Source organism: Thamnophis sirtalis, unplaced genomic scaffold, assembly GCF_051295495.1.
Source record: "Thamnophis sirtalis isolate CommonGarterSnake01/CBP01778 unplaced genomic scaffold, rThaSir2_p1.2 scaffold_1, whole genome shotgun sequence".
Taxonomy (NCBI): Eukaryota; Metazoa; Chordata; class Lepidosauria; order Squamata; family Natricidae; genus Thamnophis; species Thamnophis sirtalis.
The window spans coordinates 169,521,019-169,537,404 of NW_028261381.1; the positions used below are offsets into that span (position 1 = coordinate 169,521,019).

At 43.1% G+C, this 16,386-nt stretch overlaps 1 protein-coding gene across 6 annotated transcripts in view; it reads right to left on the reverse strand.

Moving 5' to 3' along the window:
* The window catches only part of PIP5K1C (phosphatidylinositol-4-phosphate 5-kinase type 1 gamma), a 79,580-nt gene that overhangs the window by 11,650 nt on the left and 51,544 nt on the right, over window positions 1–16,386 (reverse strand). For 3 of the 6 annotated variants that reach the window (XM_087703272.1, XM_087703270.1, XM_087703274.1), the window contains exons 10-16: window positions 12,904–12,952; window positions 10,831–10,915; window positions 9,730–9,891; window positions 9,398–9,427; window positions 4,058–4,196; window positions 2,725–2,757; window positions 532–636 (exon numbers count right to left, since the gene is read on the reverse strand). In XM_087703272.1, the coding sequence (XP_087559398.1) occupies window positions 532–636; window positions 2,725–2,757; window positions 4,058–4,196; window positions 9,398–9,427; window positions 9,730–9,891; window positions 10,831–10,915; window positions 12,904–12,952 (603 nt within the window). The remainder of the gene's footprint in view (window positions 1–531; window positions 637–2,724; window positions 2,758–4,057; window positions 4,197–9,397; window positions 9,428–9,729; window positions 9,892–10,830; window positions 10,916–12,903; window positions 12,953–16,386) is intronic. The other 3 variants (XM_087703271.1, XM_087703273.1, XM_087703275.1) reach the window with 2 other exon arrangements.

Sequence of the window (16,386 nt, forward strand, 5' to 3'; positions counted from 1 at the left end):
CCAGACTTGGTTTTTATATGCAGCGGATGCAGAACTGAAAGAGGTACAGGTAGTCCTCGATTTACGACCACCAGGACCCCTGCGATCATCATAAACACGAGTTATTTGCAGGCGTCTAGTTTTGATCATGTGACCACAGGGATGCTGCAGTGGTTCTAGGTGTGGAAAATGGTCGTAAGTCGCTTTTTTCAGTGCTACTGTAACTTTGAACAGTGACCCAAGGAACTGTTGTAAGTCGAGGACTACAACACCCTTGGATTATCTATAGGAAGGGACGCTATTTTTAAATTAAATCCCTAAAGTGGCTTTTAAACCAACTGTTTGCATTCTGCGTGTTTCCTCTGCCACAGGGAAAAAAGCTCACAATTCGGGAGTTACTTCTTGAAATCGTGAGAATTCAGAGCTGGTTTCCCATCTACAATAGAAAGATTCCCCCCTGAGGTAAATATTTGGAGGCTGCATGCATTAAATAGGAGCACGAAGGCACGCATGGCTGAAAACGCCTGGTCTGTAACGGAAAAAGGCTCTAACCCTGCAGCAGCCACATCAGGCACCACAATCTCAATATCACACTTCGGTTTGAGCTCCACAGTGATCTGCTGGAGGTCATCTTCCACTCGGGTCTGTTCGCGAATCCTGCAGAAAAATAAACAAACAAATAAATAAATAAATAAATATCGCTCTTCAGAAGTCTAGTATAGGCAGTCCTTGAATTATGATTGGTTGATCAGTGACCATTTGAAGCTCTGACAGACACAGACACACCAAAAATACCGTATTTTTCGTAGTATAAGATGCAACTCCCCTCCTAAAAGAATGTGAAAATGTTGGTGCATCTTATATACCAAATACAGCCATTGTTGGCCTCCCAAAGCCCCGCCCCCACATCTGATTTTTGCAAAAAATAGGCCGCTTTTCTGCAGGCTTCAGCAGTGCTGGGGAAAGGCAAAAATGCCCCCCATTTTTTGCAAAAAACGGGGGCATTTTTGACTTTCCCCAGCCCTACTGAAGCCTGCAGAGTGCTCCTGGGGGCCGGGAAGGACAAAAACCTTTTTTTCTTACTTTCCTCTTTGAAATCTTGGTGCGTCTTATACATTGGTGCGTCTTATAGTCCAAAAATATGGTACTTACAATCAGATTCAAACCTCCCATGGCTGTGTCCACCCTAGAATGGGACAACTTGCCACAGCAACTCACTCTGGCCCCCTTATCACAGCCAACCCGCTGCAGGACAATTTATCAATCCAATTTAATTGTTTAAAATCAATTTAATAAATTGATTTAATTATTGTCGTTCAGATTTCATTTTGTCTCTCTTTTTGTATCCTTTTCTTTAATGATTCTATTCCATCATTTCTTGGATAGCAGTGTAACTCTTGTCCTCCAAGGAGTTGTCCCGCAGTGAGCTGGCCATGGCAAGTTGCCCGTGGCGAGTTGACCATGACCTCAGACAATTGTCATAGACCCTGTACACCCAACCCCCCCTGGGTCACATGACCAGTTTTGGTGCTTGGCAACCAGCTAGCATTTGCAGCTGTTTGCAGCACTCGTGGTCATGTGACTGCAATTTACGATGCTTTTGCTGGAAATCAGCATTTGCCATGGTTGAGAAACACTGTTCTAGGATAGTGCTCTGTTTTTTTCAGCATCCCCTCCTTAAAAGTCTTTTCATTGAAGATAACTTTCTAGCCAAAACCTATAGTGTGACAGTCATTAATAACCCCCTCCTTAACTTTGAGGGAGATGGGCGGTTCAAAACTGTGAAAAATAAATAAATACAGGTAGTCCTCGACTTACGATCACAATTGAGCCCAAAGTTTCTGTTGTTAAGCGAGACATTGGCTGAGTGAGTTTTGGCCCATTTTACGACCAAGGTCACAAAAAGTAATCACATGATCCTGGGACACAGCAACCGTCATAAACATGAGCCAAGCATCTGAATTTTGATCACATGAGCATGGGGATGTGTTAAGGTAATGATGATTGAATAGCTGACCAGCCGCTGTAAAGCTGTAAACTGAGATGATGAAATGAGAATGACTCAGCAGGGTTATTGCCACTTTGAGAGGCTGTCTATATAAGAGAGGCCATGTGAGGGCAGTTTTTCTCTGTGTATGTGCTTCCGTGTTATAGTTGAAGACTGATTGACGGCCTGATTTTGCCTAGTATGTAGGTAGGTACATACATACACACACACACACACACACACACACACACACACACACACGCCTTGTAGATAAACTACTGTTTGAAAGACAAAACCTCTGTGTACTGTATTTTGCTCCTGGGTTGTTTCAAAATAGTAGTCACACTGTGCACACCCTGACAGGATGCTGCAAAGGTCGTAACTGTGAAAAATGGTCATAAGTCCCTTTTTTCAGGGCCACTATAACTTTGAACAGTCACTAAACAAATTGTTGCAAGTCAAGGACTGCCTGTAAAATAACAACCCAAGTTAGCTAATTATAATTTGAAGGGTCTCTAAACAAATGGTCATATGTCAAGGACTCTCTGTACTACGGAAGATCAGTTACGACACTGCATTCATATTAAGTATGGAGATAGTAAAGCATTAGAAATTGGCAGGCCTATTAATATAAGAACGTTAGTTTATGAGGCCTTGTACACAGGAGAGTTAAAAAGAATAAAACATTGCTTGGACTTGCTATGACACTGAGGGTTTCCTAGCGAGGCGGCCAAGATGTGCCAAAGTATCCAACTCACCTTCCTTCTTGTCCTGAGGACTGTGTACGCCGCCTGTGAAGGGACACCATGCAAAATACACACTTCATGAGAATGACTAAAAAGTTAGCAAGGTAGCTTTCTTTCTCTCTCTGTCTCACCCAATGTTAAGTCCCTGGGGGGCTTTTTCAAGAGGCAACCGAAGACGCGAAATGCCTTCAAAGGAAAACAGAGAGTCCAGCTGCCTCTTGAAAAAACATCTTTGGGACAACCGTGACCGGGATGACTGAGGATCTCCATAGACATCCAATGTAAGGGCTCCCCTTCTATGAAGTAGCCTGAAATAAGGATGCGTCCCCGCTACTTATGGCATTCTCAAGAGCCTTTCTGGAACTGAGTGGCATATACATGGCAGGTAAAGGTAAAGGTTTCCCCTGTCCAGTTGTGCCCAACTCTAGAGGGCAGTGATCGTTTCTGTTTCTTAGCCAAGAGAGCCAGTGTTGTCCAAAAGACACTTCCATGGTCATGTGCCTAGATAACTACAAGCCGAGGTGCACAAAACGCTGTTATCTTCCCACCAAAGTGGTACCTATTCATCTACTTGCATTTGCATGCTTTCAAACTGTTAGGTGGGCAGGAGCTGGGATAAATAACAGGAGCTCACCCCGTCAAGCAGTGCTCGGGTTTTGAACTCAGGCTGTTAGTTTTCCAACTGCTGAGCTATTGTGCGTGGGCAAGCGCGCGCACACACACACACGTGTATGTATGTATGTAAGTATGTATGTATGTATGTATGTCTTTTAATGACCTTGTAATCCCTCACATAGGGATGGAATCGGGGCAACTGAATGGAGCTGAGTGTTTACTGGCCAGATGCCCTTCCTGTCGCCCATGCAGAGTTCACAGAGTTGTGCCTAGAGAGAGAAATATCTGTCGCTACATAAGATCGAACTCACAGCCTCCTGATTGTGAGGTGAGATCTCCACCTCTAGGTCACTGCACTACTCTTATACAAGGCAGAGACAGATAAATAAAGCAAATTTAAGTGGCAAACACCTAGCTCAGGCACTGGAATTAGATTCTGCTATTATAGTGAGTTATATTCTCTTATTTCTGCTATTGTTAGAAAGCCATTTTTATTATGCACTTATTTCAAAACCACCCACAGCCCAACCAGATATATTCCACCGAATACATTAATAAACCCATCCGCTGCAAGTTGATACTCCTATTGCCAATCCTTCAAATAGAAGGGGATCCAGAAGGGACCCGTTTGCTTTCTGGATCTCTGAAACAACACGAGAGACCTTAAATTCCTGTGGGTCCTGGCTAAACAGGGGGAAAGTAGGGCAAGAAGGATTTAATCGGAGCTCACCTGTATCTGGGCTGCTCGGAGGATTCGGAAGGAGACCTTTCCGGCACGGAGAGAGATGTGGAAGAGAGTGTGGTGGCTATAGAGGCGGTGGTTGCTTCTTCGAAAGAGGGAGGGGTGCAGGGAAGAAGATCAGGCCGGCCTGTTGTGCCCATGATGAAGAGAAAGAAAGAAAAAATAAAGAATACTGAGGCTGGGTAAAAAAAAAAAAAAAAAAAACACCCTGTAATATTCCCAAATGATCCTTACACTCCTGAACAGTTCTGACCATGTTACAGAACAAGGAGTGTAACCGATTCATAATTTCATTTTTTTTTAAAAAAAAAAAATTGAAGCCATTTGTGGTCCTCCTTTGCGGCGGACAAAACAGAGAAATGTGAAAGTCCATTTCTGCTCAGGAACAGGAGTTGAGATATTACATGGCACTTGTTTCCCAATGAACCTTACACTCCCTTGAGAGATTTTTCAGGAGCGGAGAGCAACAACAACAAATATTTAACTAGCCTTCTAAAATGCCCAAGGTAAGGTAGGAAATTCTTCTGGTTCCGCTCCCATCTCTTTTCATGCTTCAACGTTGCTGACTTCTAAATACCTCCCTCAAAATCCATTTGTATAAATTATCTTTTATACATGGAAATGCAAAACACAACTCCCAAGAGCAAAATGCATTGAATTAAAAAGAGAAGGGGAGAAGGAGAGGGAGAGAGAGGGGGGGAGGGAGAGGGAGGGAGGGGGAGAGGGAGAGAGAGGGGGGAGAGGGAGAGAGAGGGAGAGAGGGGGAGGGAGGGAGGGAGGGAGGGAGGGAGGGAGGGAGGGAGGGAGGGAGGGAGAGAGAGAGAGAGAGAGAGAGAGAGAGAGAGAGAGAGAGAGAGAGAGAGAGAGAGAGAGAGAGAGAGAGAGAGAGAGAGAGAGAAGAATTTACATAAGATTAGAGCCCTGCAGAACCTCAATGTAGAAATTATTTCTATTGGGGCTGCTAACTCTCTTCTGTGCTGAGTAAGGTTGTCCTTACTCATTTTTTTTAACCCCCAAACCCTGTCTTGAATAATATACAGGTAATCCTCGGCTTGCGACCATAACTGAGCCTGGAATTACAGTCATAAGTTGTTGTGGTCATAAATCGAGGCATCCCATCACCATTTAAAAAAACCATTTTTGGGGTAGTCATTAAGCCAAATGGTGGTTTTGAAGTGAATCCATTTCCCCCAATGGGATTTTTTTTTTTGCTGGAAACTGGAAGTAAATGGAACATGACAAAAACATTTGCAAACCGTGGTTTGGTGCAAACAGCCATAAAGGTGAGCCAGTTGCGAAAACCCCAAAATGTGATTACATGACCAAGGGGATGGGTGGGGAGGACAGAGTATGTGTGGTAACTTCCGAAACAACTTGTAAATAGCTTGGGAGAGGGAGGGAGGTTGCTCAAATTGCCTGTCTTGACCCAATGCCACTAAAATGCCTGGAAAAATTAACTCTCGAGGAGGCGGTGCTGACGTCACGCCGATACGACGTGATATCCTGGAGCTCCAGGATCGCTGTCGATATCTCTGCTGCAGGATGCTCCGTTTGGACCTAAACTGTCCCGTAGAGACGGTGATAGAGAAGGGCACATCCTGCCGATCCCAGGGACATCGCAAAGTCCCTGGTAGATCCAGGAGAAGCCCTTTTTTTCCGGCCACAGAGAAGCAGCCAATGAAGCTGCTGAAAGTTGGGACAGCTCCAGAACAGAAGCAAAGTAGGAGAGAAAGTGTGTCAAATTAGTGAGATAAATTATATTATTAGAGAAGAGAACACCCAAAAAGATCAAAAGTAAAGTTAAAATTGAAGAAAGGAGAGGTTAAGCGATGAGATTAAGCCTGAGTCAAACAGTGTGTCGTTTTTTTTTTCCTTTTTAATCTTTTTATTGATGGAATTTTTACAAACACTTGTTACTTTTTAATCTGGACTGGTTTTTTTTTCCTTCTTCTTCTATTTTTCTTTTTTTAATACCTATTGATTAAGACTTTTTTTTTCTTTTTTCAATGCTCTATTGCTTTCTCTCTAAGAACTTTTCTTTTTCTCCTTAAGCCTGGAATATAGAGGGGAGTAAAAGCAGAAGAAAAGAAGTAACACTGCCACTTAGAAGCTTGGAAACATTGTTTTTCTTTTCTTTCTTTGAACATTTGATCTACATTTCAAGGTATTTGAGTTCGTTTATTGAAAATGATAGCAGAAGGAGCACAGATTGTTTATACAGGTGATCCTCTGGGGTACTATCAGTAGCTGGACCAGAGTGAAAAGAAAGCCTTGACTTGAAAGAGAGAAGATTGCAGTGAATTTCTTTAGAATTTAATAAAAAAGCTTTATTCTATATAGTGGCAGTGTTTACTATCTGGAGGAGTGTTGCAGCACGGAAAAGAAAAGGAGATGACATTACAGATGATTATGCAAGAAATTCAAAAAATACAAGAACAGAGAGCATTGAAAAGAGAATGGAGAATATTGAACAAAGAACAGAAAAAATAGATGAAAAAAATGAGAATACCTATCAAATGATGATGAAATATGAGGACAGATTTCAAAAAATTGAAGAAAAAGATGAACAAACAGATAAGAAAATTGGTGATATTGACAGCAGATTGAGCATGGATGGAAAAGACAAGAGTGGAATATTGGAATGGGAGATTGACAGATTAGAATTTTACCTCAGATTCCAGAACATAGAAGAAGAAAAGGGAGAAAATTTGGCAGAAGTAACGATAGAAATTTTGGCAGAAGCATCGGTGATAACCAAAGGGACGTTGATGGAAGGAACAGACGAGGGGTCTCGAGTCTTTACAAGATATGCAATGGAAAACAAGTTGCCAAGAGATGTCCATATAAGATCTACCAAGAAAGCAATTAGAACACAAATACTACAAATGGCAGGAGATAGAAGATTGCACTACTATTGGAAGGATACAGGATGAGGTAATGAAATGCTATAATAAAAACTAATTTAAATTTAATTAAACTTAGAATATTATGCATAAAATTAAGTAATAATAGTGATAGTCAAATAAATGATTAACAATAATAATAATGCATATATATATATATATATATATATATATATATATATATATATATATATATATATATATATATATATATATATATATATATATATATATATATATATATATATATATATATATATATATATATATATACTAGATTGAGAATATGAAATTTTATATAAATTGTAAGTGAGGGCTGTGGGGAGGGATGCATAAAAGTTTTGTAACCAAAGATAAACAATTTCATGTACAATACAATATAAAGAGGTAATATTACTGCATGGTTTTCGGATGATGTAATGAAATGCCATAATATAATTTTATTCTAAATTTAGGAATATTGGACTAAAATCTATAACTGGTTGGAAAAAAATGAGAAAATACCAATGCAGGAGGAAGTTATTCATAAAATAATGGAATGTGCTGAAATGAGTAAATTGACCTTTTAAATTAGAGAACAAGATAAACAATTTTATAAAATATGGGATTTATTTTATCAATGGCTAGATTAAAAAAATATGGAAATGAAAGAGACTAGAGAATGTTATCAATACAAGAATAATTGAATGATACTGGATATAATATAAAGATATATTATTATTGGATAGATTGAAGATGATGTAATGAATTGTTATAATATAAATGAACCTAACATTTTGTATATCTCATTTAAAATGAAGGAATAATAGGGATAGTCAAACAAATGAGGTATAATGATAATAATGTATATAAACATATTCGATTTGATATTATGTGATTCATATAAATTGCAAGTGATGACTATGGAAAGAATGCACAGAAACCTTGTAACCAATCGACACGCTGTATGTAACGGAAGATGGTTTTATGTTTTGTTTTATGTCTTGTTTGTCTAAAAATAAAAACTTTTTACACAAAAAGAAAGAAAAAAAAATTAACTCCCAGAATTCCAAGCCAGAATCATTTTGACCTGCTGATCTGAAGAGAGATTGGGGAAGAATGCCTTAGATCAGAAGTCTCTAACCTTGGCAACTTTAAGACCTGTTGTGGACTTTGACTCCTAAAATTCTTCCAGAATTCCTTCACCAACCATGCTGGCTAGGGAATTCTGGGAGCTGAAGTCCACAAGTGTTGTGGTCGGCTAGCGGCCAGCAGAGCTGGCAGCAGAGTCAGACAGTGAGGAGGTTGGGAAGGAACATGGGTCAGTCCTGGGGGCTGAGGAAAGCGCAGACGAGGGCTCTGCATCGGAGGCAGAGAGGGAGCTAGACAGCAGTGAGGCAGAGGAACAGCTGGAGCCTGTTCCCAGTGTGCACAGAGCTGCCAGAAGACAAGAACAACTAAGAAAGCAGGGTCAATTTAGGAGTAAAGCCACACCTTGGAGGTGATTGGCCCCTCCCATAGGACACAAAAGAGGAACGAATGGGGAGTGGGCTTTTGCAGGAAACTATTTGTTCATTCAATCGTTTCAAGAGTAGAAAGTTCTGTTTGTGACAATAAGAGACTCTGTGCCAAGTTTTGCCTTGTCCTGCGTTTGGAAAATAGTTATTTGGTAGCTCTCCAAACAAAATAAGGTTTGTGTTGATAAACATTCCTCTGAAAGACTGTTTGCTAAGCCTTGCGGACTGTGAATGAAAGTAATTCAGTCGTGTAAATAAAAGGGGTTTTGCCAGGACCAAGACTCTGCTTCTTGCTTTTTAAGGAAGCCTGGGTCAGAACAACAAGTCTTAAACTTGCCAAGTTTGTGGAGACCCCCTGCTTTAAGTCATATGGCCTTTTGATAAAAATCTGGGATATTTCCGCTGCCAACATTTCCACACTGTTGGTTGGGAAACCAAGCAGAATCGTCTTTTGCAAGTCACGTACAGGAAGGTTTGGGTTTTTTTAAAGGTACCATCTTTGGCCCATTTTGCATATATGCTCCCAATGGTACATGCATAATTAAGCAGCAATTGGAACTATCGTTCCCAGTTGGCTTTTCCTGCTGGTAGAAATAGCTGCAATCCGGAAGAAATAAGCAATCTAGCACAGCCTCTAGATGTGAGAAGTGGGGTTTGCTCTCACTTCATAGTCTAATGGCTGGAAATTGACTGGAATTTGGAAACAGACTGGAATGAACAAATGACTGGAAATTTCTCTGAAGCTTTTCTTTGTCTGGCAGGTAGGAGATGCCAACTGGGAGGGATTAAGCTGCCTGTATTAAGCAGCTTGCTTGATCATAGGCCATCTTGGCTTGTTTCCACTCTACAAGCGGAATGACCTGAAGCCCACCAGCTCTTAAAAGTTCTACTTTCTACCAACTAACAGAGGGACAAATGAGTGTTCTTACCTTCCCCCCTGTCGTGGTTAACTTTAGCACCTGCAAAAGCATAGCAAGAAGTTGAAGGAATGGTAGTGGGATGGTGGGACCTACTGGCACTACGGGGGGGAAAGGGGACGGATTGAGCTAAGCCACTAAGACAGCTTTCCCCAACCTGGCACCCTCTCCAGAGTGCCGGGACTACAATTCCCAGAATTCCCCAGCCAGTTAATTTTGCTAGGAATCCAGGGGATGGCAGGACCAACCCATTTCAAGGAGGCCAGGATGGGGAAAGGCTTGACTGGGCCTTAGGAGCGGCTTCAGAGGGGATCGGAAAGAAGGCCCTGAGTGGCCCACAATACCTTCGTCATCTAAGGTGGGGTAACTCCTGGCTCCCCGGAGGTCATACTGCACTTCGTCCTTCTCCGAAGGAATCTGGCTGGCAGAGAACGCAGCCATTGGGCCGGATGGCTTAACGGCTAACAAGGCACTCCGTCCTTTCTTTGAGGGAGATGCTTTCAGGGCTGCAGAGGAGAGCGAGGGGTTTAGAGCAATGACGAGCGTCATAGAAGAGGTCAAAGAGGGGGGGGAAAAGCAAGGAGGTTCTGTTAGAAGAAAAAAGCTCACCCTCCCCCCTCCTGAAAATAACGGGCATCTTCTACCGCTGAGATTTTAAGAGACTTGGGACCAAACTGGTAGGCCATCTACTAATTATCACCTGTTTGGCTACTAACTCTCTTTTTGTACGAAAGCTTTATACCTGGAGAGGTTGTTTCTCAACCTTGGCAACTTTATATAATGTGTGGACTTCAATTCCCAGAATTCCCCAGCCAAGGTTGAGAAAAACCAACTTGGAGAAAGCACCAGAAAAGAGATTTATAGAGGCTTATTTTAAAAGGTCATTGTTTTTCTGCTAAAATAAGAAAAATCTTTACTTCTTTTTTCTTCACCACAGTTTATGTCAAGAGTGGGCTGCTACAGGTTTGCTCGGGTTCAGGAGAACCAGTAGCTAATGTTATGGCCGGGTCAGAGAACCTCCAAATCTCACCCCTGGCTGGCCCCGCCCACCCCTCCCTTCCCAGGAGTCTCCACATGGTCCGTTTTGGATTCAAGGTAAGTGCAGGGCCTGCACAGAGGCTCAGGGAAGGGAGAAAATGAGCCTCCGGAGCACAGAGGAGGCAGTTTTCGCTCTCCCCTAGGCTCAAGGAAAGCCTCCGGAGCCTGGGGAAGACAGAAATGGCCCTCCCGCCGTGCTGCAAGAGACCAATTGGTCACGCCTACCGTGGCCACTCCCACCCAGCAACCGGGCAGAGAACCTGTTGCTGAACTACCCTTTTGGTAGTTCCTCCAAGGTTATTATCTCCATAGCTGCCTACAGGTGTTTCTTTAACCAGCAAGAACCTTCGACACCTCCACCCCACATAGCATTGTTAATGGCTCCGATGAAAGCAGCCGACACTTACAAGAGCTTTTCCTGAACACTGTATTGGTCATAAACTTGAAGAACCTTTCTGCGTAGAAGCTGGGCCTGTGGACTGACACCGTGTCCTAGGAAAACAGGAAAGGGACAAGCGTTTTTTGTAAAAATGTCAGGCGTTACAAAACCATGGCTCTGAAAAAAAAGATATCGCGGGAGTTATTTTAAAAAATACTATCAATATACTAGAATATAAATGTGGACTATGGATGTTTTGAAAATTATTCCAAGCACACACCGCACCCTTCTGCTGCTCATTAAAGCAGCTATGTTTAAGCCCCGCCTAAGGTAGATGCACTTTTTCCCGAGTTCAACCAGAAACTAGAAGAAAAAGGCTTTAAGGCAGGGGATGTCAAACTAGATTTCATTGAGAGCCGCAACAGGGTGGTGTTTGACCTCAGAGGGGCGTGGCCAGGGGGGGCATGGCTCATCACCCGGGGCGCCTGCGGTGGCCTGAGTGCTCTGCAAGCAAAAATGGGCTCCCGAGCTCTGTTTTCGTCTGCAATGGCCTCTTGCAATCTTCTGCCAGCGAAAACTGAGTTCAGGATGGCTGTCTGCAGCCCTCCGGAGCTCCGTTTTCGCTGGCAGAGCCCCATGGGCCTTTGCTGTTTCCAGGTCAGCCCCATGGGCCAGATCTAGCCCCCGGTGCCTTTTGACACCCCTTCTTTAAGGAACAGCCAAGAGCACCAACCTAATTTCTATAAGGAGACACAAAGGTCTCTGCAGTTGTGTGCAGAGACATTCTGCAACCCATACAGTAAGCTTAAACCAAATCCGTCCACAAACGGAACAGTCTGTATGCAGAGGGTGTAGATTCTCCAACTCTGGCGGTAATTAAAAAGAGCTTGGACAGCTACTTTTCAACGATATTTTGTTTGCCTTTCCTGCCTACGGCTGGACTGGATGATCTTTGGGATCACTTCCAACTCCATCATTCTATAGATTTGAATTGAATGTCAGCGGAGAGTTGGACCAGATGATCCTTATGGTCCCTTTGAATTCCAGACTGTATACGATTCTGTGAAATGTTAAACAGCTGTTTCCTAGCTATAAGGCTTAAGACAGCTTTTACCAATAAGCCATGATTATGGACTGATTTGCAATGGATGGCTGTGAAGGTTGGACCATAAGAAAGACTGAACACCAAAGAATGGAGGCCTTTGAACTCTGGTGCTGGAGAAGACTCCTATGAGTCCTTGGACTGCAAGGCCATCCAACAGTCAGTCCTAGAGGAGATCAACCCTGCCTGCTCTTTAGAAGGCCAGATCCTGAAGAGGAAACTCAAATACTTTGGGCACCTAATGAGAAGGAAGGACTCCCTGGAGAACAATTGAGGGCTAAAGAGCCAAGGTGGCGCAGTGGTTAAATGCAGCACTGCAGGCTACTGCTAGATCAGCAGTTCGGCTGTTCAAATCTCACCGGCTCAGGGTTGACTCAGCCTTCCATCCTTCCGAGGTGGGTAAAATGAGGACCCAGATTGTTGGGGGCAATATGCTGACTCTCTGTAAACCGCTTAGAGAGGCCTGAAAGGCCTATGAAGCGGTATATAAGTCTACTGCTATTGCTAAAGGAGGAGGGGATGACAGAGAATGAGGTGGCTGGATGGAGTCACTGAAGCAGTCGGCATGAGCTTAAATGGACTCCAGAGGATGGTAGAGGACAGGAAGGCCTGGAAGAACATTGTCCATAGGGTAGCGATGGGTCAGACACAACTTTGCAACTAAGAACATGAACTGATATTGTCTGTTATGGCACACTTGAGAATTACGAAACACAAGTGCCCCATAACTGTTTACATCAGTGGTTCTCTATACCTGTTTCCCGCAGTCTCCTGGGGGCCACTCCTCACAAGGGTTCCGCGAAGGCTCGAAGAAATGTTATGATTTAAATCTTCAAGTCTTGGGGCAACAAAAGGTATTTAAAGGAGGCCCATGATGAAGAAAAGGGGGAGAACTTCTTTATTATGGGTAGATTCATTTCCTCTGCTGGTTCCCTTTGGGTGGCAGCACAACCCAAGACAACATGGGAGCATCGTTGGTTCGCTTGGGTTCAAACTTACCCCGTCATGGACGAGAGCTTTCCACGTATGCTCCAGTTTCTTGATTAACCTGGAACAAACAGACAAGCAAAGGATTGAGAGAGGAAATGGGAGAACCAAATAAAAACAGAGCCACAGCAGCCATTCTCTTCTCTGGGTGCACTCAGAGTGTGGTCAAAAAAGGCAAGGCGACAGCCATAATGACGCCATCAAAGTTCCACTCACTTGTGTACTGCACTTTTAACTGGACTTCCCACCTCTCTGCTCTCCACCAAGAAAGTCAGAGAATAAAGGATGTAGTTGAGCAGGATTAGGGGAAGATCCATATACAGGTGGTCCTCGACTTACAGCAGTTCTTTTATTTCAAAGTTACGACGTCACTGGAAAAAAGTAACCTGTGGCCGTTTTTTCACACACTTAAGACCATTGCAGCATCATGTGATTTACATTCAGATGCTGGACAACTGACTCATATTTATGATGGTTGCAATGTCCCCGAGGTCACATGACAAGCAAACCTTCTGACAAGCAAAGTCAATGGGGAAGCCAGATTCACTTAACAACTGTGTTGCTACCTTAACAAATGTGTCAAGATAAGTCGTAAAATGGGTCAAAACCCACTTAACAAATTTCTCACCTAGCAAAATATTATTTGGGGGCTCAATTGTGGTCGTAAGTCAAGGACTACCTGTATTTTGACAACCATATGGAAAAGGCTCTGATGTTGGGAAAGACGGAAGCCAAAAGAAGGGAACGGCAGAGGATGAGATGATTAAGAGATTGTTATCAACGCAATGAGCAATGAGACTCAAACAATGGAGGACAGAGGGGCCTGGTGTGTTATGATCCATGGTGTCATGAAGAGTCAAACACAACTTGGTGAGTGGACAAAATCAACAACAACAACAACCGTGGATTACCATGTGAGGAAATAGAGAAAGAAATACAGAGGTTAGTCAAACTTTCTATATTTCAAGTGGAATCCAGCTCTTATTGGTAGTCCATGACTTACAACCAGTTCTGGAGTACCAATGGTTCCACATCCCCTGAAGTCACATGATCGCATTTCAACTTGGCAACTGGCTCAACTTAATCGCTGGTCGAAGTGTTCCACAGTCATGTAACTATGATTTATGACCTTTTTCTGATGGCTTAACGCCTTTTCCGCAAACCTTTGGCAAAAAGCACCCATAGAAATACATTGATTCAATTAACAACTATGGTGCTCCCTTAACAACCACTGTGCTCATTTAAGGACTGCCGCAAAAAAGTCATAAAATTAGACACAGTCATGTGGGTGATTTAATTTACAACTATCATGAGTTATGATGGAAATTCCAGGCTCTATTATAGCAATTGCATTCATATACAGCTTTGCGGTGCTTTACAGCCCTTTCTAAGCAGTTTACAGAGTCAGCCTCATGCCCCCAACAATCTGGGTCCTCATTTTATTGACCTCGGAAGGATGGAAGGCTGAGTGAACCATGACCCTGGTGAGATTCGAACTGCCAAATTGAAGGCAAACGCCAGTCAGCAGAAGTAGCCTGCAGCACTGCACTCTAACCACTGCGCCACCTCGGCTCACTATGAATATAAATCAAGGATTATTAACTGGTACTAGATGACTAATGGCCTGCAGTTTTGCAAACATGACTAATGAAACGTCACGGAAAGAACATTCCCTTCCAGACCGGTGACTTTGCATCAAAGGCTAATCATAGAAGAGCTAAGAGGATGTTGGAAAGGAGGCCCAGTGATCAAAACCCACAAAGGCTCCTTTTGATGGATGATGGCATTAAGGAAAACGATGCAACGTTCCAGAGATCAGAAGAAAACAATTTGTTCCTGAGCCTTTCCCTTCCAAAATTGTAATAATGTCTAGATTTGGATCAATTGGAAATTGCTCGATGGAATGCAACAACGCTATTCAATCGCAGTGATGGCTAACCCTTTTCCCATTGTGTTCCAAAAGCAGGAGTAATGCAGGGGGCTGTGTACGGGCGTGCCCACACCCATAATTCTATGTGCGTGACCCCTGCCCTCCCCCTGCTTTCGGCACGCGATGGACCTGTTTTTCGCCCTCCCAAGGCTCCAGAGGCTTTCTAGGAGCCTGGGGAGGGTGAAAATGGCCTCCCCTACCCCTGCCAGAGGCCCTCCGGAGGGTGAAAAATGGCCCTACAGGCAACCCAGAAGTCCATTCCCAAACTTCCGGTTTGCGTGTTGGGTTATTTTTTGACTTCCGGAGGCTTCAAGCATGCATGCTGGAGCTGACAGGGCAACGCCTCGTGTGTCCTAACAAATGGCTCCGCGTGCCACCTGTGGCACACGTGGCATAGGTTCGCCATCACGGTTCTATTGTGTCAAAGGAAAGAAAAAGAACTAGTTCACCCAACATGATCTCCTACAAGGTACCTGATAGAAAAGAGTAAAGAGATTCAAAATATTAAAAAAAAAAACCCTCATTTTTTTTCCACTTAGTACAGATAGTCCTTGACTTATGACCAGAGTTGAGCTCAACATTTCTGTTGCTAAGCGAGACAGCTATTAAGAGAATTTTGCCCCATTTTACCACCTTTCTTGCCCTAGTCGAACTGAAACACTGCAGTTGTGAAGTTACCGCAATAACACGGTTGTAAAGTGAATATGCCTTCTCCATTGACTTTTGCTTCTCAGAAAGGAACAAAAGATGAACAAAAAATAGGAGCCAGCCGTGTGCAGCAGCTGTCAAAAAAGCCAACACAGTTCTAGGCTGCATAAACAAAGGGATAGAATCAAGATCACGTGAAGTGTTAAATACCACTTTATAAGGCCTTGGTAAGGCCACACTTGGAATATTTGCATTCAGTTTTGGTTGCCACAATGTAGAAAAGATTTGGAGACTCTAGAAAGAGTGCACAGAAGAGCAACAAAGATGATTAGGGGACTGGAGGCTAAAACATGAGGAATTGTTGCAGGAACTGGGCATGTCTAGTTTAATGAAAAGAAGGACTAGGGGAGACATGATAGCAGCCTTCCAATATCTCAGGGGTTGCCACAAAGAAGAGGGAGTCAAACTATTCTCCAAGGCACCTGAGGGTAGAACAAGAAGCAATGGGTGGAAATTCATCAAGGAGAGAAGCAACTTAGATCTGAGGAGAAATTTTCTGACAGTTAGAACAATTAAATCAGTGGAACAGCTTGCCTCCAGAAGTTGTGAATGCCGCAACACTCCAAGTCTTTAAGATGTTGGATAGCCATCTTTCTGAAATGGTATAGGGTTTCCTGCCTAGGCAGGGGGTTGGACTAGAAGACCTCCAAGGTCCCTTCCAACTCTGCTATTGTATTGTATTGTATTGTATTGTATTGTATTGTATTGTATTGTATTATTGTATTGTATTATTGTATTGTATTATATTGTATTGTATTGTATTGTATTGTCATAACTTGATCCCTGGGATATTACAGCTGTCATAACTACATGCCAATTGCCAAGTGCCCAAGTTTTAGTCACGTGGTCGGCCATGG